The 24,972-nt window shown below is 42.8% G+C and overlaps 1 protein-coding gene across 2 annotated transcripts in view; it reads right to left on the reverse strand.

Moving 5' to 3' along the window:
• Positions 1–24,972, reverse strand: part of RAD51B (RAD51 paralog B) — a 648,001-nt gene that overhangs the window by 85,583 nt on the left and 537,446 nt on the right. For both annotated transcript variants that reach the window (XM_082451821.1, XM_082451822.1), the window contains one exon: positions 2,874–2,977. In XM_082451821.1, coding sequence (XP_082307947.1) covers positions 2,874–2,977 — 104 coding nt within the window. The remainder of the gene's footprint in view (positions 1–2,873; positions 2,978–24,972) is intronic.

Genomic DNA, 24,972 nt, shown 5'->3' on the forward strand with positions numbered 1-24,972 from the left:
ACTCCTTACCTTGGACTATACAATTCAGCTCTCGGGTTAATCAGCTCGAAGATCTGCTCAGCTTGACCTGACCCCCTTCCAGCCCTGTGGTCTCAGACTAAGCCTCACATGCAAAAACCCTGTTGTAGGGCTCAGTGTCATAGAAAGGGGATAAAACATAATCCTTATTCCATAACCTTGATCTTTTGGTGTAGTGGCCTCTGCCTGTGCATGAAAAAAGAAAAAGCTGTCCTGGTATCTTCCCCAAGTGCTGGTGTTCCATGGGTCTGCCCACCCTAGAATGATCTAGGCAAACTCTCCTACTAAACTGTGTTAAAAGGAAATATTTGGTGCAATTCCCTTAAAGGGTAGCTTTAAAGTCTTGTTCTCTGCACATATCCCAGAAAAGATTTATCTTCATATGGCTTCTCTACTTGATCATGTAGTAAGACCACAGGAAGGGCTCACTGAATCATTAGGTACACCCTCTGCTAAGTCGAGATAAGGTCATCAGCTAGAGATGTGTTCTCTGTATCAGGGGTCCCAAACCCTTGGACCGCGGACTGGTACTGGTCCGCAGCCTGTTAGGAACCGGGCCGCACAGCAGGAGGTGAGTGGCGGGCAAGCGAGCAAAGCTTCGTCTGCCTCTCCCCATTGCTCCCCATCGCTCGCATTACTACCCGACGCGTCCTCCACCTCACCCACAGTCCGTGGAAAGACTGTGTTCCAAGAAACTGGTCCCTGGTGCCAAAAAGATTGGGGACCGCTGTTATATATCAACATTTATCCTAGTTGTTGAGCCACGAATTTAACAACTGGTCCCAAAAGGCATGTCCATTTCTATAGATTAATTAAATGTATGTTCTTTTGCCTGGGGTGGCCATTTTAACACTGGTCATGTTTTACTTTAATTTCTAATTATTGTTTGAAAACATGATTCAAAGACATTTAACTCTGCTCTTGATTGATTAGTAATGATAGTAACAAGTTGTCCTTCGTAGATTAAGATAACACTGTTGACCCATCCAATAGGATATGAGTTGATAGACTGTCACGGATCTATCCATGCTTTGCTCCCTGTTCTTCTTGTGTCTAGTGGTCTGCATTCGACCTTATGAGCCAAGAACCAAGAGCCACCGAAATCCTCCAGTCACCAAAGGTACACAAAATAATAGCTTGTGTCCTACCAGCTACTTCTTGTTGACACTGACAAAATGGAAATGACCGGTTAATTTACTAAAGCAAAAGGAAAAGAAAAATGTGGCTCTTTTTATTTACTAATAAATGCTAACTTCTTTATTTACTAATAAATGCTCACTAGAATTAGGAGAACTAGGATCTGGGAACCTGGAATCCATGGTACCATAGATAATAAACTGAATCATCAAATCAGTGTGTACCGTCTAAAATCAAAAACAGAGATAAACTACAAGTTTTCAAGGCGTAGGGTTAAGGATCTATGAAAATGAATGAATTCACAAGGAATTTTGCTTCCTCAAATTAGAGTTTAGGTAGTAGTGCTTGACAATCCTTAATGATACCCCTGATAGCTGCAAACAGGATTTATTTAACATGCTTTATAACTTAAGATACAAACCAAAGGTCATTAGGTTCTACAGGAACATTTTTGAATGTGTTCCACTGAAAGAGAAGTGATGGATTTAGAACCCAGGACACTTAGATCATCAGGGAAAAGGTATCACTGAGGTAATGAGCACGCCAGGGCCTGAAAACTCTAGAATGTTCCCCTAAGTGAAAACAAGCAGCTCTATCTTCTCAGAACATGGCTGACTCAATCATCAAGCTGGAATGTTATTTACACAGTCCCAAGCAAACTAAGAAGAATCCTCTCGTCTGTAACCAAGGGCACTCAGAAAGTTATGTCTGCAACAGCAAAGTTTTTGATGATTCCTGATTCCTTGAGAAAGAGCCAGTTTACCTAATGCAGGTAAATGTTAACAACTCCCTTCCTACCACCTTCCCCAGAAAGGACCACCAGCATGATATTTCATGCCTCTTTAATTAATAACTTGGATTTGTTATATATTTAGCAAGATGGGCAAGTCTGGGTTCTGAATTCTACCCCATCTAACAAATCAGAATAACTACCCTGTCTTCTTCTTCCTCCCACTTGCAGGAGAGGTCGTGATGGAACCTGGTCCACACAGCAGGATAAAGTTGAGGTTAGACATCAGGAAAAGTAAACTTCCTAATTATGAAACATTTTACCAAAGGGGTGAGACTGTGGTGTTCCTTTCTTTGGAGTGGGAGGGGAGATCAAGAAAGATGTAGAAAGTAACCTTTCCGGCTGGAAGGGGGAATTCTCACTTGAGTCCAGGATAGACAACATAAAGAGACAGCCCAAAGAGTCATTATCCTTTTGATAATCTCCGGCATCATTCAGTACTTTAATCTACTGGTTTATAAGTTAATGCAAAAGTACCCAGGATCTGGGAAGAGTTTATCCACTTAGCAGGGTCTGTGTGGCCTAATTATTTCAAAACATACTAACCTCAAGAGAAGGCACCATCATTATTTAATTTGTATACAAATTATCTAGCCCTCAACAAATACCAGCTAAGAGAAATGATCATTCATTCACCCTTTGAGATCCCTAGGGGTGTGGACCTTGGTCACTTACAAGCTATTGGCAAACATCGGGGGGCAAGCTAACTCTCTGTTTTTGTATTTTTTTCCCTGTGGGTCACTTGTCTCCCCACTTTATTAGAACTGCTATTGAGGTAGGCAGGGAGGCTGGTTTCCTTACCCACCCTCTGACAGTGTTGGCCCAGGACAGACAGCGTGGCCAATGCTTTCAGAAGATGAACACTCAGATTGCTGGTACATCTTGTTCCCTGACCTTGACAGTCAGAGAACATTGTCAAAGCACTCACCTGTCTTCTCCCTGAACCAAGGTACTGGAGAATCAGCCGGGTGTTCACACTGTGACTCCAGGTGTTTCCTAGTGCAGCTGTCACACAGCTGGATCCAGAAGTGCCTGAAACGAAACAGGGCAAAACCATGATTATGGACACCCTATCTTGTCATGGTGTTTCACATAAACAAAAGTCCAGTCATTGCTCATTACTCAGAGAGCACGCGGGAGCCCAGGTCGTTACCACAAAAGTTGATGAAGGAGAGAAGGAAGAGAGGGGTTAAGGAATATGAGACTAAAAAGAAAAGCCAGCATGGGTTTCCTTCAGCCTCAATGAAAGTAACCACCACTGGGCTCAGAGATAACAGAGTTATATATCAATAAGAGGTTGCATTGCAAGGAAGCTTGGAGCCATTGCTAATAATAAATCAAGCCACTCAACATCCATGGCAGAAAAGCATAACCCTACTACATAGAATAAGAGCCAGTTATGAAATAGTCTTAGTTTAATAGAGTTGTTAAGACTTTTTCAGCTTGATAAGAGTCTTAATTCAATTTTCCTTATCAATATGGAAATGGTGGCATATGTATATAAAATTCCTATGCCTTTCCAACCGCGGAACGTACACGCACCCAGAAGAGGAATCTGGAAGATCTCACCATTTCATATCTAATCTGTATTAGACATTCTTATCCCAAGAGAAACATTCTTTTACTTTCTAAGACTTTCCTATAAGGGGGAGGATCTGAAGTAAACGTTATCTGAGTTTCTAGTCTACACCAAGTTGTACTTCAGCTGCTCTCTGACATCTCCAGAGCTTCACTGATCTCTCTTGACATCACCAGGAGGAACCCATTCCTGCACTCCTCCTGTTCTTCTGCCTTAGAGGCAGGCTCGCAAGTCCCACCACTTAGAAGCCAGCCCCCACTATCATACGTAGCACATCCTGAGGTCTCCTCCAAACTCCTGTGCTCACTTTGGCCCTGGGCCATGAGATGAGCCTTAGCCTAAGGGGGCATAGTGGGATTTGTAGTTTGCCTTGTATCCTCAAGATGCCATCTCTTTCCAATGAGGAGACCAAGTACCAAAAGGCTGAAGTCCACTGAATCAGCTAAAACAAAATGAGGTCTTCAGTTTCTCATTTGTTGCCTGCTCAGGGCATCATCTGATATTCACCCCTCTGTGTGGAATAGGAATTCTTCTTTTCTGGGTCAGCATCTTTCAGGGTGGCCTCCCAACTCTGCATGGTCTTAAGCTCCTGGGATCAAATAGAGCAACAGATGAATGGAGTTCAGTGGTTCTAGGCTGGAGGTGATTCTGTGGGTCATGTCTAGGTGGGAGTGCTATGGCGTCTAGAGGGTAGAGGCCAGGAATGCTGCTAAACATCCTATGATGCACAGGCCAGTCCACACAACAAAGAATTATCCAGCCCCAGACAAAATAGTGCCGATGGTGAGAACCCACGGGATAGCGAAAAACAACCATATGTTTTCTCTGGTTCAGGCAGGTGTGGGAACGAACTGGATGGCATCAACATCCAGGGCCTCAACAAGCCTGGGGATTTCAGAGTGAGGGAGAATTTAGCGAAGGAAAGAATAAAATTTAGGGTGACCTTGGCTCATCATGCACACAATTCAAAACACACACGAATTAATTTGGAAACATATCATCTAGACTGTGCTGATCTGATCACACTGCTCCCCTAAAATCCTTCCACAGTCCTTGTGCCTGCGGATAAAATACTAACTTCTGAACTAGGTGTTCTGAATGCTTTGTCAACTGCATCTGCATCTCTCTCTGGCCCCATTTCTCTCAATGGATGGTCCCGTAACCTCCCGACTTCTCTGTCCCCATCCTCCTTGACCTGATAAAGCTTCCCCCTCTTCCGGCATCCAATGTACTGGCTTCTTCTGCTTCTCCTTGTATCAACCATGTTGAGTATTCCTTTTCCTTCTCCGCTTTTCTTCTCCCTCTCCCCTTAGTTGTGGGTGGACCTCAAGGAGCTGGCCATGGCCAGTTTTTTCCCTAACACCCACCTGCCTTCGGTGGCTGGGAAGGTAATGTACATTAATAAAGAGGCCAGGCGTCTGCATCTTAACACGTAGAAAGTCTTCACTACCCCAAACAGATGTACTCTCTTCCATTTTTCTTGAAATACATGACCCTCTCAGTCTGTCTTTCATTTCCCCCTTTTTGATAGCGACATATAACAGAAAAGTATTTTCTGCTTTAAGAAAACCAACACTGCAAGGGCAGTGGCCACTGATGTTCCTTTTTCTTGCATTTTTACCAAACAGCTTTGTCGAGATAATTCACATGTTGTACAATCCAGCCATTTAAAGTGTACAGTTCAATGGTTTTTACTATATTCAGAGTTGATCAACCATCACTACAATCAACTCTGGAACATTTCATCACCCCCCAAGAAACTCCATATCCCTTAGCCATAAGCCTCCAGCCCCTCTTTCCTGCCCTGCAGCCCTAGGCAATCATTAATCCACTTTTTGTCGAAATATTAAGTGTTAGGAGATGACGGGGAGTAGTGGAGACTGTGGTGAATTAGACAATTCACCCATGATCTCAAGGGGACAGCCCCTGTTCAGCTCCAGCTGTTGTTGTCACATGGCGATATGAGTTCACGGTTAGCCACATCTTTTGATCTTTTAATTTTTAAAATCAACACTTTAAGTACAATCTTCTGATTGGAAAATGTTGGCTTATTTTTAAAAATTTTAAAAACACGTAAATAAACATGCTGACGAGCCACATATGACTCATTCTCACCAAGCTCGCAATGTCTGCTCCATATGGCATGTCCTCACTGTTGACAAGGATGACACCCCCAGGTGGATGATTTCTAAGCCTTTGTCTCAACCTTCCACTTAACCTCAGCACCTGTCCCCCATTTTCAACCAAGAGATCTTCCTGCCTGACATAATGAATTTGGGCACCATAAATTCAGTATCTTCAAATTGAGCTCATCCTTTCCTGTATAAACTTACTCCTCCTTCTTTGGCCTTCCAGTTAATCTGGCTTGAAACCTCAGTTCCCTTTAAAAATTTCTCCCTCTCCTGTGCTTCTCAATTCCAAGAAACTGTGAAGACGGATTGATTTCACTGTAAAGTCTCACTTACATCCATTCATCCCACCCCAACCTAGATCAGACCCACATTAGCTTTCCCCTGGGGATGGCTGCTGTCACTTTCTCCCTCTCTCCATGCTCCTGTCAGTTTCTCCCTACGGAAGCATCCTCTATTCTACTGCCCGATTAATCTCCCCAAGCACACACCTAAGCGTGCTGCCCTGCCACTTATGATCAGCATGCTCAAAAACTTTTGGCGGGGGGCTTCCTGGGTGGCGCAGTGGTTGAGAGTCTGCCTGCCAGTGCAGGGGACACGGGTTCGAGCCCTGGTCTGGGAAGATTCCGCATGTGGCGGAGCGGCTGGGCCCATGAGCCACAGTTGCTGAGCCTGCGCGTCTGGAGCCTGTGCTCCGCAACAAGAGAGGCCGTGATAGTGAGAGGCCTGCGCACCGCGATGAAGAGGGGCCCCCGCTTGCTGCGGCTAGAGGAAGCCCTCGCACAGAAACGAGGACCCAACAGAGCCATGAATAGATAAATAAATAATAAATTAATTAATTAATTAAAAAAAAAAAAAAAACTTTTGGCGGCTCCCAAGTGCCTTTAAAGAGTTCTAAATTCCTAGGACTGGCATTCTTGCAGCTGTGCCCGACCTGCCTCTCCACACCTCTTCCCTCCATCCCACTTCATAAAGACTCTGCTCCAATTTAATCACTCCTTCCTCGTGCCGCCTCCACACCTGAATGCCTCTATGCCCATGCATTGTCTTCAATACCACTTCTGACACGCCACCTCCCTGATCGTCACAGAAATAATGCCTTCCTCCTCCAAACGCCCATAATGCTTAGTTTACTCTCTCACATTACTGCCATTTTTTATCCTGTGGTATATTACTTGCGTGCTTTTCTGACCACCCCTAATGTATATTTTAAGAGGGCCAAATCCATGTCTGATTTATGGTAGTATGCCTGAATCACGAGGTCTGAGACCCAGAGGATGCTTCATAAATAGTGGTTAAAGAGTCAATAAGTTATTCTTACTAAACTTTGAACCATGGTATATATTTGTTTTAGCAGCAGATTTACATTCTTAATTCTACCTTGCTTAAGCCAAAATTAATAGATTTACATTTTTCAAGCAAACTCTAGAAACTTGTTGCTTCGATGTCCACTAAGTGATAGCATGAAGTGAGCCTGAGTTTGAAAGTTTGCCAAGAAAGAGCTACATGTGAATAATTAGGAGTTGCTAATTAGTTAAGCGCTCAAAAAAAATTGGTGGTGATACGACTGTAGGTGCACTTCCCAGGCCTAGAAGATGTTTATAGGGGTCAGAGCCACAATTGACCAGTAGTGGCTATTTAAAGAATTCCATGTGCCTAAACCAATGAAAACAGTATTAAAAAAAAGTACCCACATGCTTGGCTGCTTGTCAGACAGGTAAGCTGGGGTTCTTAACCACGGGCCATGAGTGAAAATAACCAGGGAAAAGTTTTCAATGGAAACCTTAAGTGGGCAAGCTTGAGGAGATACATCTTCAGGAGTGCTTACAAACGTTAAGCCACCACCAGAGCAATAACAGCAGGGCCTTGAAAGTTAAATGATAAGGAAAAACAATATTTTTAAAGTGCTATAAGCTAGGCACTAGGTAAGCCCTTTAAATAAGGAGGGCTTACATCTTATTTGAGCTTCATATCTTAGGTACATCTTTTTTGATCCTCACAACCACCCTATGAGGTAGGTGATATCATCATCCCTATTGACAGACCAAGGCTATAGGAGATTAAGTAATTCTCCCAAGGTCACACGGTTGGTTAATGATAGAGCGAGGATTCGAAACCAGGCTGAGTCTTTTTTTTTTTTTTGAAGTATAGTTGGTTTACAATGTTGTGTTAGTTTCAGGTGTACAGCAAGTGATCAAGTGATTCAGTTATATGTGTGTGTGTGTGTGTGTGTGTGTGTGTGTATTCTTTTTCAGATTCTTTTCCCTTATAGGTTATTACAAAATATTGAGTAGTGTTCCCTATGCTATACAGGTCCTTGTTGGTTATCTATTTTATATATAGTAGCATGTATATGACTGGGTCTTAACCACTACTCCAATTAGCCTTCTCCAGGCTCATGTCAAATAGCTGGCTACTCTGCCAACCCAGGGTGGGAGTGGGGAGGGGTGGGCAGCTGGGAAGGGCCTGAAGAGCCCAGAGGCCCATCTCTGGGAAGACACTGATGGAAGTATGTTGTGAGCATCTTATCAACTCATCTGAACTCTGTGTGTCACTCAGGCTCTACACTCGGCTTCCTTTGTTCTGATATACAGTGATAACCCAGGGCAAGGGGTTTCCAGAAAGACGATGCATGCTCTGGCTTGGCAAGTTATTTAACCTCGCTCAGCTGGCCCAGCCACTGGATTCATGTAAATCAGATGGCCTGAAACTGACCCTCTCTGGTTGGAGGCTTAAAAAAATCTGGGCAGGATTGAAAAATATTTTCACTTAATAGGGCTTTGAATATGGAAAAACAATTGAAGGGTGGTTATAGGTGGTGGAATGGCTTGAGAAAGGATGTGGGGAAGCTGTCAGTTACTATAAATTTGTAACTTTATTTTCAACTAGAAAACTCAGTGGTCCCTAATGTCTTTTGACTTTTAAGCATTCCTATGTGAGGCTGGCATAAATGATTATTAATGCTGTTTATGGGAAATTTAAGGTAGAAGGAATCTGCTTACTGGCTTTTCAGGAAAGGTGATTTCCTGCCCAATGACCTAATTGGTCAAGAAATAGATAAGTGAATCTTTTCTATGCTCATTTTAAGCAGAAGGAATAAAAATTGGGGCATTCTCTCCCTCTCTCCTTTTTGATGACTGTGATATTTAGATCTGCCAAGGCAGTATGACTTCACTGTACTGGAATTTGGTTGATTCCAATACAAATTTAAAAAATCAAGTAAGTGAACTGGGTTTTGAAAATATTTTCAACATTGGGGATTTTTCACTGTCACAGGATTGAGCTTGTAGAAGTATCTGCTTAAGCCACAGAGAGAAAATCTAATTTATTTACACTGAAGTCAGGTCTCTCTAAAAAAGACAGGGGGAATATTCATACTCTACTCTCTCAGAGACCCTTTTAGGTAAGTCAAAGCATGTTCTCTTTCTGTAATTGCTTACCCATCTGTAAAACATGAATAATAATTCTTGCCTCCAGGCAACCAAAGGTTCTTGGTGACCCTTAGATGAAGATACTTGATATGTATGAATGACAGGAACAATGATAATCAAACACTGAAGATGAAATTCTAGGGAGAAAAAAAGTTTAATCATCACCTTCTACATTTTTTTATTCTTCTAGTAATGAGTCAGGCTAGTAAAGCTCAGGAATGAAGTGGTTAAAACAACAGGATTTGGATTCTGGAATATCTTTCATGACTACTATCTTTCGATCCAATTCCCCACTCCTTTGGAGTGGGAGTTGGTTATGAAGACAAATTTCTTACAAGGCAAGAAGCTCTCTCTCTGCTCTGTACACAGGGCGTAGTTCTTGTGCAATCAGACTGGAGGAGGATAATCAGGTTGCTATGCAGCCTTGATTTCCAAAAAGGTAATGGGCCTCTGGTACCAACCAGTGTCAGTATTCAGAAGGGGGCTGTTGGGGAGCTTTCAGTGAGGAAGCTCCTTCTCTGAAAACATTTCAATTTATGACTCCTGTGCTAATAAGCATTTCTGGGAGGTCAAATTGAATCTCCAGTACATAACATAAAAGTGTGCCCTGCAGCAAAAGGGTCAACTTTAAAAGACTAGACTTTTCCATGTTAAAAAAAAAAAGTGTAAACAAAGCAGTGATTCCCAGAATAGGAACAGAGGGGAAGGAGAAGTTCATGGCTTAAGAGGGCTGGATATTCTGGACATTCGGTCCCTCCTTCCCCTTTAGATGAAAGACAACTTATTGAGACTAGAAAGAGGAAATTTTAAAAAACGAAAAAGAATTAAAATACTTACAAATGATTTCAGTACTGAAATAAGTTCGGGGAAAGGGACGGTATGTTACCATTGGAGTTGACATTCTCCTTCTGATCTCTCATCCTCACATCCTGAAGCGTGTTCTATACGATGCATGATAGCATATGGCCGGCTGCTGGATGGAAGACAGGACCCTGGAGCTCTATTTCTGACTTAGCTGTGGGCTTTTAATGAGACCAGGTGGGAGAAGAGAGTGATGTAACAGAGAACATCAGGGCGGGCCTTAGTAACGATCGGTTACTTCAGTTCTCTGAGCCTCAGTTTCCTCATCATGACCAGAAGGGGTTGTTCAAAATTCTCTCAAAAGTTCCCGCCTTTTCTAAAAACTTTGAATCTATGGTATTTTAATGATAAGAAATTAGTTCCTCATTCTGGACCTCACTTTTTCCAGGAAGTTTGAGAATGCTCTACTCCACGTGCTGTCTTTGAATGTCTGTGCCCTTACCCAGCACCCATTTAAGCCTGAAGAGAGTGCAGACGCGGGGTCCTTTTCCTAAGAGCAGATTTCTCTCCAAATTAGGGATTTTCTTAGCCAATCCTACCTCCTAAAACCTTTTCATGGGTAAACATGTGTTGGCCAGTGGCCAAGTCCCAGCAAACACAACTTCATAAGAAGAAAGCTTAAAGATGGGAGTCTGAGTGAAAGAGTAGGGATTAGAAAGGGATTATCATTCATTAAATTCAGTTTCTCCTGTTTAAAACCAGGCCCATGGCAGTTGCTGATCTTCAGCATACTGTTTTTTTGGTTGTTGTTGGGTCATTCATTTGAACTGAGGAAGTGACTGAGAATCTTGTTTAGCCCCAATAGAAAGATGAAGTAGGGAAATATTTAGGTCTGCTTTTTCCCAAGTTTCTCAGGGTAGCCTAAGTTACTTCTGCCGGTGGATCATCAGCTCTTTTTCTATTTGATGTGGAAAGCCAGAATTTCAGCGACCCACATTGAAGAGACTGACAATCAAAAGGGAGGAAGACTGCCAAGAAGAGGGTATTCGAGAATAAGGATTCAAGATGACCTACAAGATCCATGAGGCCACAGGGCAAAGGTATCATATAAAAGTGATTGAGACAGGCTCAGACATCTATCCACCAGCAAAATTAATTTCCTTGGGGGCCTGTGCTTCACTAACTGAACCTGTGAAACAGCTGTATTGAGCAACGTACTCTACTTCCTTGGGTCTTTAAAATTGACAATGGTCTGTAGGTCAAGTTCCAACGGAAGTGATGTTTCTGACCTAGCTCTATAAATAGAGTACTGGAAAAAACCCATCAGCTGCAAATGGCCCAGCGACCACACGCTATCTATTAAGTAAGTAACCACAGTATCTGTGCTGCCATTTTAGATGAGAAAAAAATTTCTCTTGTTATTTATAATCTTCTGAGCCTTGAGATTCTCAAAATACTTTAAAGCTATTAGACTTCTTTTAGATTTACAAATAAAGGATCTGAGGCATAAAACCACACAATAACTGCCTCAACAGTATCTGTCCACTGAGGAAGGCCTTCGGCCTGAGGAAAGAACAAGGCTGCTTCACTGTGGGAAAGCACAAGATTTCAGTCCCAGTGTCTCTTGGCTACAGGTGAAAGAGGTGGTTGCCGTCCAGTCTCTCCTTGCACAGCACACGCAGGCTGGTCCAAGTTTCAATAAAACTCATTACTGAGGAAGGTGAGAAATGTGAAGAAGGCAAGAAAAGGTGGGGTGATCAGAACCTTTGCAATGCAAGAGTTAGAGACGGAGTAATCCTCCACAGCAGAAGGTAGAAGTAGAGTTAAGCTAATCACTAGGATAAAGACTGGCTGTGCATCAGCACAAACGACTCAAACAACTCCACTGGGTTTTGTGTGGGGAGAAAATACTTTAAGTTTCCCATAGTCTCAGAGTGGACATGTAGGTTATCCTCCAACCAGGACGCTTTTGAAAATGAAGCAGGGACATTTTAATAAGTATATTGGGATAACAAAGATAAATTGGGACTGTTCTGGGCAAACCAAGATGTATGGTCACCCTACAGAGATAATCTTGTAGGAAATGTCCAGAAATCGGGGTGAGGACGCTCACCTTACAAAAAACTGATCATTCTGGAACCCATCTCATTTACCAACCAAAAGTTCTCTGCGGGCTACTGCATAGGACTTCGTGGCTATGTTTGCAGTGACAATCGTGAAGGTCCTTAAAGACAGCTAGGAAAACAGAGGTTTGAGTAGACCAGAACTAGGGTGTCTGAATAGAAAGGAGCAATCTCCCCCCACCCAGCTCAGCTTCCAACATTGCCCAGGAGGCCAGGCCCCTGAACCCTTTCTCCAATAACACGGCTTTCCTCCTGCTACCCTCCATTTAAGGAAAAAAAAGAAAATCCTGAACAGTGGCCTGTAGCTAGGTCTCCTGACCCTTTGAAAAGAACTTTTTAATTAAAAATAAATTCACTCACTCGAGAAAACACATACTATCCTTAAGTAGATGCTGGCAAAATAAAACAAAGAAAATAAAAACCCAAACATTTAAGAAAAGCTGAGGCATTTTCTTTTTAATTTAGGCTGCGTTCGGTGTAAGCCAGGAAGATGCTTATGTGAAATGCGTTTTCTTCCACAGCAATGTGTCTTACCTGCTTGCTGTAAATCAGTGAATTCCTAAAATCGTGCCAATCAGCCATCTTGGTATGAGCTTTGCTTTTCTACTCTCATTGTAGAATCTGAGAATGCCAGAGCTGGATTCTAGTAAGTCTTGTGTATTATATCTGGTCATCATCTCATTTTTTGACCATTTGATTTTTTTTTTTTTCAGGTGACTTTTTTTTCCTGGCTGAAGCAGAAGGAATACAGCCAACTTATCCTGATTTCAGATTGTTTATAGTCCTGGCTGCTGGGAAAAAAATCACCCTCAGATGTGTGCATTGCCTTTGGAGAAAGCTAGGAAGGGTAAAAAGTGGCATTTTTTTTAACATTGGCATTTATATATTCTTTAAACTGTTTTTATTTGTTATTACCTTATTTATTTTGTTTGTTTTTAAAGTGGCATATCTTTTATCGGTCACTCTTCCTGGGGAAATTTAAACTACAGTGAAGTAATATTTGGTAGCTTTACATAGCCAAGGAATTAGTCTGGACAATGAATAAGCCAGGTGACAGCCCATTTGACTAAAGACCAGAGGGACACACTAACAGTCACAGGGTTTGCCTTTGGGAAATCAGCTTCCAAGGCAAACCCAGGACCAGGAGACAGGCGCCTTTCCCAAGGCCTCGACTGATGCAGAATCCAGACCAGGTAAGTCTGCTTTTGCTTCAGGCTGACACTGGATCACTGGCTCTTTGCAAGTAATAAGGACAGAAGGGGAAAAGAAATGCTGTTGTTTATCAGGAAATATGTGCTTGAAAAACATTTCTGTGAAAACAGCAGTGGCTTAAAAAAAATCATTAATGCAGAACGACATTTCAACTAAATACAATGTCTAACCCTGGACTGGATCTTGGATCAGGAAAAAAAAAAAAAATTGCCATGAAGGACGTTATTAGGACACCTGGCAAGGTTTGAATATGGCTGGTATATTAGATAATGGTATTATATCAACATTAATTTCCTGGGTGAGTGAGATCATTATATTGTGGTTATGTCAGAGAAGTTCTTGTTCTTAGGAGATAAGTGCTGAAGTATTTGGAAATGAAGGGTCATGATGTTTAAACTTACTCTCAAATGGTTCAGCAAAGATAACAATAATAAATTAACATTATAAAAAATAAATTGACAACAATAATATGAGAGAGACCAAACAAATGTGGCAAAATGTTAACAATCTAGGGGAAGGGTATGTAGGAGTTCATTGTACTTTCCTTGGAACTTTTCTGTAGGTTTGAACTCTTTTTCTACAAAAAAAAAAAAAAAAGAAAAAAGAAAAAAGAAAGAAAGAAAAACAAATTAGTGTGAAAATATAGGTTGGCCAACCCTAAGAGATGACTTGGGCCAGTGATATAGAATCAGGACACAGGACTGGCTGGAGAAAGAACTAGGGCATTGTTTCCCATGTGTGTTTATGCATCAGAATCACCCAAACCAGGTAAACCTGTTTTAAAAATGCAGAATCCTTGTCCCCATACCAAACCTAATGAGTCAGGATCTCTGAGGAGTGATGCCCAGAAGTCTGCATTTTCAAAATGCTCTCCCAGATCACCTGTGTGTATATATTAAAGTTTGAAAAAAAAATCACATGTTAGGCATTTGTTGTTTTGCTTGTAACTGTAGGCTTCTTTGCAGGTAATGGACGTCATGGATGCATTTGTATTAGAAAATCTCCACCTAGCATCTTGTGATGTAGATCTGCATCCTTTTCATCATGGAAGACATCATTCTGGGGAATGCCCTTTGGCCTATTTCCCAAGGGGGTAGAGAAGAGATGTAAATGCTCTTTAGAAACGCCATAATTCATCTGGTTAGAATGGTTGTCAAAGGGGTCACCCAAAACCCTAATTCAGAAGGTGGAGGAGGGGCAGCTGACAGCCTGGGGCATGAAACAGGACAGGGCTAGTGATGGGACCCAGGCAGGCAGAGACCCTCAGTAAGGTCCTCAGACAGGCTCCTTGACCAGCATTTCTTCTAGACACCAAGCATAGCTCAGCTTTCACAGTTCAAGCTTCCCTTTGTTTCTTCAGTGAGAACAGGAACAGAAAGTAAAGGGAATGAAGTGGGACAGGAGACAGACTCGCTGAGGTGCTTTGAAAACTCCAGAGTATATAAGAGCATCCGATGAATCCAATTAAAGGGCCTTAATAAATACTGCTTCCCTCAAACTTGCAACATTGGTGTAATCATTATTCCCATATCATAGACAAAGAAGTTACTTGACTACTGAAACCCACCTAGTCAGGGGCAGAGCTGGGGCCCGAGCCCAGGCATTCTAAGACTTCCTGCTGTCCCAGCTGTCTCCCTTTTGGCATCCAGAGCACATCATCGTGGAGAATGCTTTTAATTATCACCTTGCCCAGAGTGCGAAGATTTACTGGTATGCTTTCCTCCGGCCCCATCTTAAGCACCCCTTTGGGAAGTAGAGTGATCATGATAGGAATCAGGGTATTTTCATGGGTGGAAGGGAATGGAATGCTGGCGTCACACGTGTTTGTTGCCCCTGAAGGCTCTGAGAAGGGGGCGGGGGGACGTAGACTGTTGAATAGTTAGTGAGGCAATCCCAGCATCCTCAGCACCCTGAGTTTTAGACAAGAACCCAAAGGTTCTTTGGGTTTATTTCCCACACTGGTGAATTCAGCCTGGCTGCCGAGTTCCTTCAGTTCAGCCTGTGTTTCCCTGACATCTGGAGCTGGGCTTCCTGAGTCAAGGCTAGGACAGAAGCAGCCGCACTTCTCCCTTTTTGGGGGGTGTGCACACACGCACAGGCACACACGCGTGCGTGCACGAGGGCTATCCCCATGACCATCATGCCAACATAAGGCTCAAAATAAATTGGGGCCATAGAGGAAGGGAAAATCCCATTTGTGACAGGAATTCATAGTGGTCCCAGATCACAAGTTGTAAGGTCCGAACAATGTGCAGATGGCCAGGGTATGGGGGATCTTAGGCAATGGGGGCTGACCTTGCTTTAACTTCCTCAAGTGTTCCTTCAAGAGAGTGTCCCAATCCCTGGTGGCAAAGTCTTTCGGGCAGCAGCCTCATGGCGGGAGAGGGAACTGATGAACCAAATGTGCTGATGCTAACAGGGTTATTTTAATCGGAGGAACTGGTTTTGGTGGCAGCAGGCAGTCAGTCCACATCTTCAAAACAAGAGTTCTTAAGCAAAGCAATTTCCTTCTTCCTTGAAGGCCACTATTTATCTACAGGACAGAACTATGGGTTTACTGAAAATGACCAGATTCAGCAAAGCGACCAAGACTATTGACTTGGTGTAATCTGTCCCCCATCTCAGATGTCACCTGATAGAAGACATTACAGTAAAGAACTACGAGGTAACATTTTGGGGATAATTAGTAATTTCTGGGCAGTACGCTCAATACCTTATATACATTATCTCTATCAGGGAGATGCCATTATCACACCAATTTTCTAGGGAAGAAAGTTGAGCTACAGAGAAAGGTTACTCAGCAAGTGGCAGAGCGAGGATTTGAACCCAGAGGTCTGACTAGTCACTTCAGCCATTTAGAAAGTACTACAAGAATGACCATTCATTTCCCTCTCTGGGAGGGAAAACTCATAAAGCGCCCTCACCCTGTTTTCTAGATATTCCACTCATTTTCTTTTCCTCATTAAACTATAATAGTCAACGTCTTATTCAGAGTCATCTGTACCTGCCTAGAAAAGCATATTTGATTAGTGTTCTCTCCCTATTGTTGGGAAACTCTTAGTCATATGACAGGTTTCTAGAAATTGATTCCAAAGAAAAATAAATCTCCAGATTCTGTAGCTTTTCAACTGAAAATATGTAAAATAACCTTAGTTGCCAAAATCATGACTGGCTTTCCTTCTGTGACTATAATCTCCACATCTGGCTCACCTTCTTTGCCAGAAGAACATGATTATATGTCTTTTTTATATCTTAGGATGTTTCTATATTTTATGACATTTCTAAGTGGAAGTGCTATGTTAATCGTCATTACAATCCCACTGATAATTGCATTAGTTCTTTTATCAATGTTAACTCCACAGTGAAAAATAAAGCAGCAGAAGGTAAATGTCAGATGGTCAGAACAGCCCCACAGGAAGCCAGTTAGCCCATTTTTCTCATCTGTAATATAGTTGTGGGATGTGAAGCGAGATAGCAACTACAATTATCGTTTACATGTATCTACTATGTGCCAGACATGATTCCAGATGCTTTACATGATAAAAATCTCTTGACCATCTCAACAGTATGAAGTTGGATACTATTATTGCCCTCATTTTACAGATGATGATACTGTGCCCACATTTGTATGTGCTGGTGAGTGGTGGAGACAGGATTCAAACCCTGACAGTGGCCCTAGAGCCTGTGTTCCAGCCTTGCCCGTGATTCTGACAGGCAGCCTGGGCTAGGAGTCCTTGTTCTAGCTGATTCCCCATGTCAGCAGTTGAGTCTGACCCCAGCAGTGGATTATTCTAACATCCATAGCCAAGGATGCCCATAAAATTTTCATGACATTACCATAGACTCATCTTGTTTATGAAACAGCATCATGGTACAAATAGAAGAGTCATGTATTAAGCGTTTTTTTTAAGTAAAAGATTTTATCATCATTGTTCTTAAGGAAAGTGACATGCCTAAGGTTACATGCTTAGTCACAGGTCAAGAATGGTACAAACACCCCTTCACAGGTCCTGGAACCTCAGGACCTACTGCTTCTCTTAAACAGCATCACGGCCTCCTGCCTGATCCAGCATCTCTGTAAGTGGACACAGCTCTGTGCAGGACTGTGGGAATCACTGTACCTGCTTCGCAGCAGCCCTACCTCTAAATTAAAAACAGCACAACAGCAACAACAAAATAAGAATAAAATAAATGGCGGAAAGACCTCTAGGGTATAAAAATTTCCTTCAACTGATCATCAAGTTCCTTCTTGAAAGAGGCAAGTGCCTGCCAGCAGGAACCTAAAACTCATTATTATTCTGTATTTTCTTTCTGCATGACTGAAAAGTTTTTCTATCCTCCCACTCCCATCCCTATCAAAAGAATACCACCCCCACCCAAGACAATCACAAAGTTTAAAAGTAGCTAACTCGCACTTCAAAAAAAGTTTTTAAATAAAAACTCCAAAACCCACAGTGGTTGTAAAACAGCTTTGTGTGGAAGAAGGGCAAGTTTTCTCTTACGAGAGGCTCATTTCATAGGGTTGGGCAAAGAGAGAGATCAGGGGGGCAAGGGTGGGAACGCAGAAGAAGGGGAGGCGGGAGAGGAGGAGATAAAGGAGGAGGAATCGCTGGCTTTAAAAAGCAACATTGTCCAGAGAGGTGAAAGGGAACAGATGGCCGTGGAGAATGTGGCCCTCAAAGCCCCGAAGAAAGAGGCGATGCTGACAGATCTTGCTGTTTCCCATTGATGCCTGAATGTTCTAGTGTGGGGAGCCGAGGCCAGTGAGGGGGACAGACCTCTGTTCCCAGCGGCTCGCTGGGGCACTGGCGCTGAGGATCACTGAGAAAAAGAACAGGCAGGGGGCCGGGGAGGGCAAGCAGCTGTGGCCACAGAGGGAAGGACAGTGGGGGCGTGTGGGTTTCCATAGCCTTCTCTTTTGGCCCGGCCGGGAAAGGTCAGCCCAGTGCTGGTCTTTGCCCTGGCAGAGGTGAAGGAAAGGACAGCGGCTGGGGCCCAATGTCACAGTATCCTCCCCCGCAAAGGCATGTCTGGGACCAAATAGATCCCTTGGGAGAGGGAAATGAAGAAAATATTCCAAATGCTTTATGGAGGATTGAAACATTCAAACTACAATAAACAAGAAATTTGGGTCTATGAAAGAGGTAGAGAATCCTGCCAAGTAAATCTCATATTATTTCATGGAGTCTCAGGGCAGAGAAGTGATCTGCTGAGGAAACACAGCAGGAGTTGGTGGCAGACTCAGGAAGGAGTCCAGAGGTCTGAGTCTGCCTCTAAAGAGGTGCCAAATTCAAAGTGGGGCTTTGCTGGACACAAGGGGATGACAGGAGGGGCACAGGGGCCTCTGGCGCCCAGGGTGTGTTCATGTGTGTTCACGTGTGTGTGTGAGACAGGCACCTTGATGCTGGAGGATGTAACTGGAGACTCACAAGTCACCACAGAGCGACACTGGTATAGGCACCCCTGGAATCCTGGGAGGGGAAAGCCCGACAGTCAGCCCCTGCAGACGGAGGCCTGGAGAATTGGTTAAGAAGGGTAAGGGTTTGCGGAAGCAGCAATTGCAAAGAGGCCCATAAACTTCAGGGGACAAAGATGCGTCGGTGTCATTTCCTTAATGTAACTTTGATCGGGGAAATTACTGTTTCAAATGACCTCTTGAACTCTCCGTACATCCTCGAGAGGATGATGATAAAATTCAGCCCTGCTCCCGTCCAATGAGGAGGGAGCCACATTCTTCTTGGCTCTCTGTCCAGTTGGCTCCCCAGAGAGCTGCGCAAGCTCAAAACATTTCTCTGGTTTGGATTTGCCTCTCTCTTCTTCCCTGACCCAGAAAATGAGAGAGAACTGAACTCAGGCCTGAGGATCTTGAGACAGTGGGGCATGAGTTTGGAGAAACAGACCAGAATCATCATTTGGAAACATTCCTACAGGTCTCAGGCTCCCATAAACATCTCTCATCTAACCCTCAGTGGAAGTAAGAGAAGTTAAAAGGCGGCTCTAAATACATTTAGTGACCTGGCATGTTTATCTTTACCTGGGTTAGGTCTCCGTTTCCTCAGGAAAGAGGAGGCGGCAACGGCCGTCAAGCCCCACATTTTGCGCTGTGCGTACATCCGAGTTACTGAGAAAATTCCCATGGATCAGCGTAGTAAAAAAAAGATCAACCATGATGAAGACCTTGCCTTTTTATTTCCCTGCTTCATCCAAATTGCTCCCCAGGCGCTTTTAGATTTAGAAGCTCCACTAATCAACCTTATAAACAGCAGCCCAGCCACTGCATAGAAATTACTTTGTATAGTTCCTAAGTGAAATTCCCCCCGGGGATAGAAGATGCCCAAGGCTTTAACAATTGCGACAGAACACAGCCTCAGTATGAGAAAAGGAGACAAGTACACTTTGACATCCCAATTGAAACTCCAGGCTGAATCCGACATAGAAGAATGTAATTACCTTTCCTAGTTTGACGGTACACTAAAGAAACGGGAGAAGTGGAATACCTATTAGGTCCCCACTAATCCTCCTCCTAAATTCAAAGCAGGGTTAGTCACTGGAATTCATTTCTGGGTATTCTTACCCTCCACTATTGTTAAACAGCTCAATTGATAAGTGCTTGCAGCTAATAATGCTTTCTACTGAGCTCACCCCTCCTCTTTCCCAGCTGCTCAAAGCACTTTACAAATATCACCTCATTATTCTTTATAACACTCAAGTGAGCCTGATAGGTGGAAAGGTTCATTATCTTCTCCTTACCAATAGGGTAAACAGACAAAGGAAGAAGCAACTTGTTTGAGCCAACAAAGCAGAGGCAGAACTAAAACTCGGCCATCCTCCTGACTCTACCTGTGTACATGTCCTGTGGCAGCCTGGAAAGCTGTTCTGCTGACCCGGCAGGATTTTCTAGCTGTGGACTGTGCTGTAATCGACAGGTCCACAGAACTGGGGCACTGACTGGAGGGTAAAGGACAGGAGTCACTGGAGAAGCCCCACGTGAGTGGCCTTAACTGGTTGGGACAGGTCACTTCACCTCTGAGTCCCAGTGTCCTCCTCAGGAAAAGGAGGGGTTTCCATTAGAGGATCTTAAGGTCCCTTCCAGCTCTTTAGATAATGCGTGAAGTGAGAGTTTCAAAAGAGGGCTTCTATTTTTCACCAGCCCCTTGTGACAATCTGAGTTTCAGTTTGCTTATCGGCCTGAAATAGTATCCTTGTCTCTTGGCCGAGTCCCTGTGTCATCCAATGTCCACCCAAATGACAGTGGGGATCAAATCAGTCTGTGTGAGATGGGAAGTGAGAGAGGTAGTCCTGGGACATCAAGGCCACGGACTAAAGAGATGGAGGGAGGCAGGGAACAGAAAGAAGACTGGAAAGGTCATAAAAAGAAGAATCGGCAAACAACATTTTGAACTCTGCCCGGGGCCTTACCTAGGGACACTCCTTACATTCCAAGGAACCTATGACAAGTCCTTCAAAATTTAAGAAGGCTCCAAAGAAAGAGCATTTGCTTTGGTCTTTCTAAATACAGGGTTCACTTGCCAACCCTAAAAGCCATGTGAACAATGCTCCAATGTACCCTGTAGTGGTGGTTTTCCATTTAAACAGAATTTCATTTTAATGAAATAACATTGGTGTGCCTTCAAGTTAATTAAAACAGGATTTTACAGGTGGCTTCATAGCTTATAATTTGTGTTGCTTGAGCCAGATATGCCTAAGCCCTTAGGAAATCAGAAGCATTTGATCTCTCTGATCTTTTACACTTTCTTTTCCTGAATGATGCTTTGATACTCTCTGTTTGCCACAAAGAGAGTTGGAGAGAGAGGACATTTAGTAAAATCAACATTTGTTTGCAGGAGAAACAGCCCTCACAACCAGAATAATGACCTTGGAAAGAGTCTTGGGTGATGGGCTGATTACAATGACTGGATATAAAGGACTGACTGTGTAGTCGCCAGAAAGAAACACATTTCTGTAATATCTCAGTTGTTTCTATTGGCCTGGCCTTCCTTGCATTCATCATGGGAACTGAGTCAACAAGTTTGCTTGCTTTTATTTCACTGATTACAGTGCATTTTTTTTTTTTCCTCCACATACAGGGAAAAAAAGAGTAAAGAACAAATGAAAGTCAGAGGCTTGACGATCCAAAAAAAAATGGGTATAATTTTATTTATCTTCAAGTCCAGCTGCAAAAGCGACTAGTTGCAAGCTTTATTCCATCTGCTCTCTCTGAGGACCTCAGCCTGACCTTGTGGAACCTTCTTTCTGGGAAGTTAAAGAATTTCCAGGATTAGCTGAAGTCCTGAGGCCGCCAACTGTGACAACCTACAAAGTCCTCTTAGGTAATGGATTCAGACCCCACTTCTGCTCAAGGCCAAGATGGTCCCTGATGAGTTGGAAATATTCTAATTTCCTAGACCATAACGCAAATTAACCCCGGAAGAATTTCAGAAGGGCAAGTTCAACATGTCTGCATACTAAAGACTCAACAACTGATGTATCTGTGACAACAGATATGTAATTGAACTTGAAAAGCAGGAATTAAGAGGTCATCAGAAACAAGTTTAAAAAAGAATACCGGAAGGAAGGAAGGAGGGAGGGAGGGAGGGAAGGAAGGAAGGAAGGAAGGAAGGAAGCAAGGAAGGAAAAGGAAGGGGGGGGAAGAGAGAGAGACAGAAAGAAAGATTTATAAATTTAATAATAATTATCTCCACCACCTGATTCTGGAAGAAGGCATTTTCTGAACATCTCCTGAACTGAACTTTTGAATTCTCCAGGAGAAGGTCAAATTTCCAATGCTGATCAGATAAAATGCCAAATTTCTCTCACCATTATAATCCCAAGGCGAGGAAAGGGGAAGAATGAATTAATATTCTTAGTTTATCGTCAAATGGCCCAGAGAAGAGTAAGGCTTTAGATCCTACCAAGGATTGTTCTAGTTTAATGTAGCCTAGAGGTCACCCTAATCACTCCTCTGACACTGTCTTTCCCTGTATCTCCTAAACAGTACAGATATCTGGGTAGTTAATAGAACGGCTTCCAACTCGATTCTGTGACTAACTCGTTCTGTGACTACCTTAGGCCTCAGTTTCTCTATTTGAAAAATGGAGTAGGATTAGAGGGTCTCTAACATCCCCTCCATCTCTAATATGCCCTACTACTATTGTATCTCTGCATAGATTGGCTCCAGCATTTTCCCCAGCCCACTGTATTTTCTACCTTTTAAGTTTTATCTAGTGCTGGTCCCTATAGGTCCCTTACAGTGTCTGAGGAGTCTCAGGTCATGAATTCAGGCTTTACTGGCCAACAGGAATATTTATTTCTCTTCACTCCTACAGAAGAAAGTTAAAGTCAGAATACTAGTGTTCCAGGTGACCTCACTCAGGAAAACCCACTGGCATATGCCAACAGATACAATCCAAAATGGGAAAGGATGAAGAACCAAGTGGGGAGATTTATCATGTAAACCAAAACTACTACAGGGTAAGCTCTCAGTGTGAACATCTAGGAAATCAATGGGTAGCTTTTAAAATAACTGACTAGAACTTCAAGGCTCAGATGTTTCCACTACCCAAGATTTGCAGTCTAGTTTATGACCCAGCTCAGCAACTATCTCCACAATGATGGGTTTCCACAATGTTAGTTGAGGAAATTTTAAGAATAGTCAGCAACTCCAAGGAATTTTTCATTCAAGAACATTCAGCAATATGTAAGTATTATTTCTTATGATCCCAAACAGGTGTGTCAATGAGGTTCTCCATTTGAGCAATAAGGAACATTTTATAGACTTGTCTCAGGTAAGAGAGGAAGCTAGGAGTTGAACAGAGACTCTAATAAACCACTCACAGAATTATCTGGATTCCGAATGGGTTACATGTTATCAGAAAACCTGGATTTAAAATGGTAGAGAGAAATTTAGAAGATTCATTGAGAAACAAGAGGTCCAACTCCATCCTGAGTATCGGATTTCCCTGGTGACTCACCATCCATTTGCTTACTACCTTTATTCAGAAGTCTTCTGGAAGCCTGACCAGGATGGATCAAATCCAGATCTATCAAAATGACTAATACAGATAACAATGTGTGCTCCTGATTTTTTTTAAACGTAAGTTTCCACTTTTCTATATTACCTTTCAGGTCAATTCAGAATGCAGCCTCCTTAAGATAGACCAACAGTTAGGATACTTTGGTAGAGCTGATATATTAAACAAAAAAGCAAATTGCAAAGTAGTATGTGCACTATGGTCTAATTTTTTTTTTTTGAGAATGGATTTGGAAGGGACTTTTTTTTTTTAAGGGAACGCTATTTATTTATTTATTTATTTATTTTGGCTGTGTTGGGTCTTCGTTTCTGGGAGAGGGCTTTCTCTAGTTGCGGCGAGCAGGGGCCACTCTTCATCGCGGTGCGCGGGCCTCTCACTATCGCGGCCTCTCTTGTTGCGGAGCATAGGCTCCAGATGCGCAGGCTCAGTAGCTGTGGCTCACGGGCCTAGTGGCTCCGCGGCATGTGGGATCTTCCCAGACCAGGGCTCGAACCCGTGTCCCCTGCATTGGCAGGCAGATTCTCAACCACTGCACCACCAGGGAAGCCCTGGTCTAATTTTTGAAAAAAAATTTACATAAGTACTTATGTGTGCAGAAATGTGGATAGAATTATAAACACTGATATTTTACATTATCTTACTGGAAGGGCATTATAAGTTTTATTTTCTTTTTTGGTTATCTATATTTTCTATTGGTTCATACAGCAACATGGAAAAATTTTATAAATATAATGTTGAGCAAAAGACAGCATTACCAAAGAAAACCTACTATGTGATTCTGTTTATATGAAGTTTAAATACAGGCAAAACTAATCTATGTTTGTAAAAATCCGGATAGTGGTTACCTTTGGTGGGGGGTTCAGGGTAGTGATAGAAATGGGGAGCTTCTAGGGTATACTGATGTTCTGTTTTTTAATCTGGTGCTGGTTACACATGTGTGTTTGCTGGAAAAGTTCACGGAGTTGTACACTTACAACGTGTACACTTTTTTATTTGCGTTATGCTGCATTTTTAAAGTTACTTAAATGAAAACCAAACCAAACCAAACCTGCATCTAGAGGCTTCCTCACACATACTGTCAAAAAGTCTAGAGAAACGACTATTACTTTTGGGTGGGGAGAGATATGTCAAACTGTGCTTTCAGTCGTACAACAGTCTCCTTTGGGTGGTGGCGACCACAAGGAGGAGACTACATTATCTCCATAGCTCCAGCTCTGAGAAGGGGGCTCTGGAACCAGGCTCCGTGAAAGCAGGAAGAGAAACACAAAATTATGTTCATGGGAGGGTCCTGATTTGTGCATATCAGTGTCCTTCACAGCTCTCTTGACAACACTGTGTTGATGGTGACTCTGGAAATCCAGGTTTTCATTTGACTCAGCCTCACTATAAGGCTTGATGAATCAGCCTGGACCAGATGCGGCCACATCGGGAGGTGCACGTCCTGCGCTGAGCGTGCATTCATAAAAACAAGCAAAAGTGGCTACCTTTGCTAGAAGAGAGGCTCTGTGAAGGCCAGGACTTTGTATCCCCAGTGCCTAATGCAAGTCCTGGCACAGAATAGACACTCAATAAATATTTTTGAAGTGAGTGAGTGTATAAATAAATCCACTTTCAAAAAGAAGAAACTGTTACAGCTCAAGTAGAAGTTACCATGAATGGTAAACGGAAAGGAAAAAGATGCAGTAGGATGATATATATTTAATGATTTGTGTCTCTGCTTG

The sequence above is a fragment of the Balaenoptera physalus genome, assembly GCF_965194825.1.
Source record: "Balaenoptera physalus genome assembly, chromosome: 2".
In the NCBI taxonomy this organism is placed as follows: Eukaryota; Metazoa; Chordata; class Mammalia; order Artiodactyla; family Balaenopteridae; genus Balaenoptera; species Balaenoptera physalus.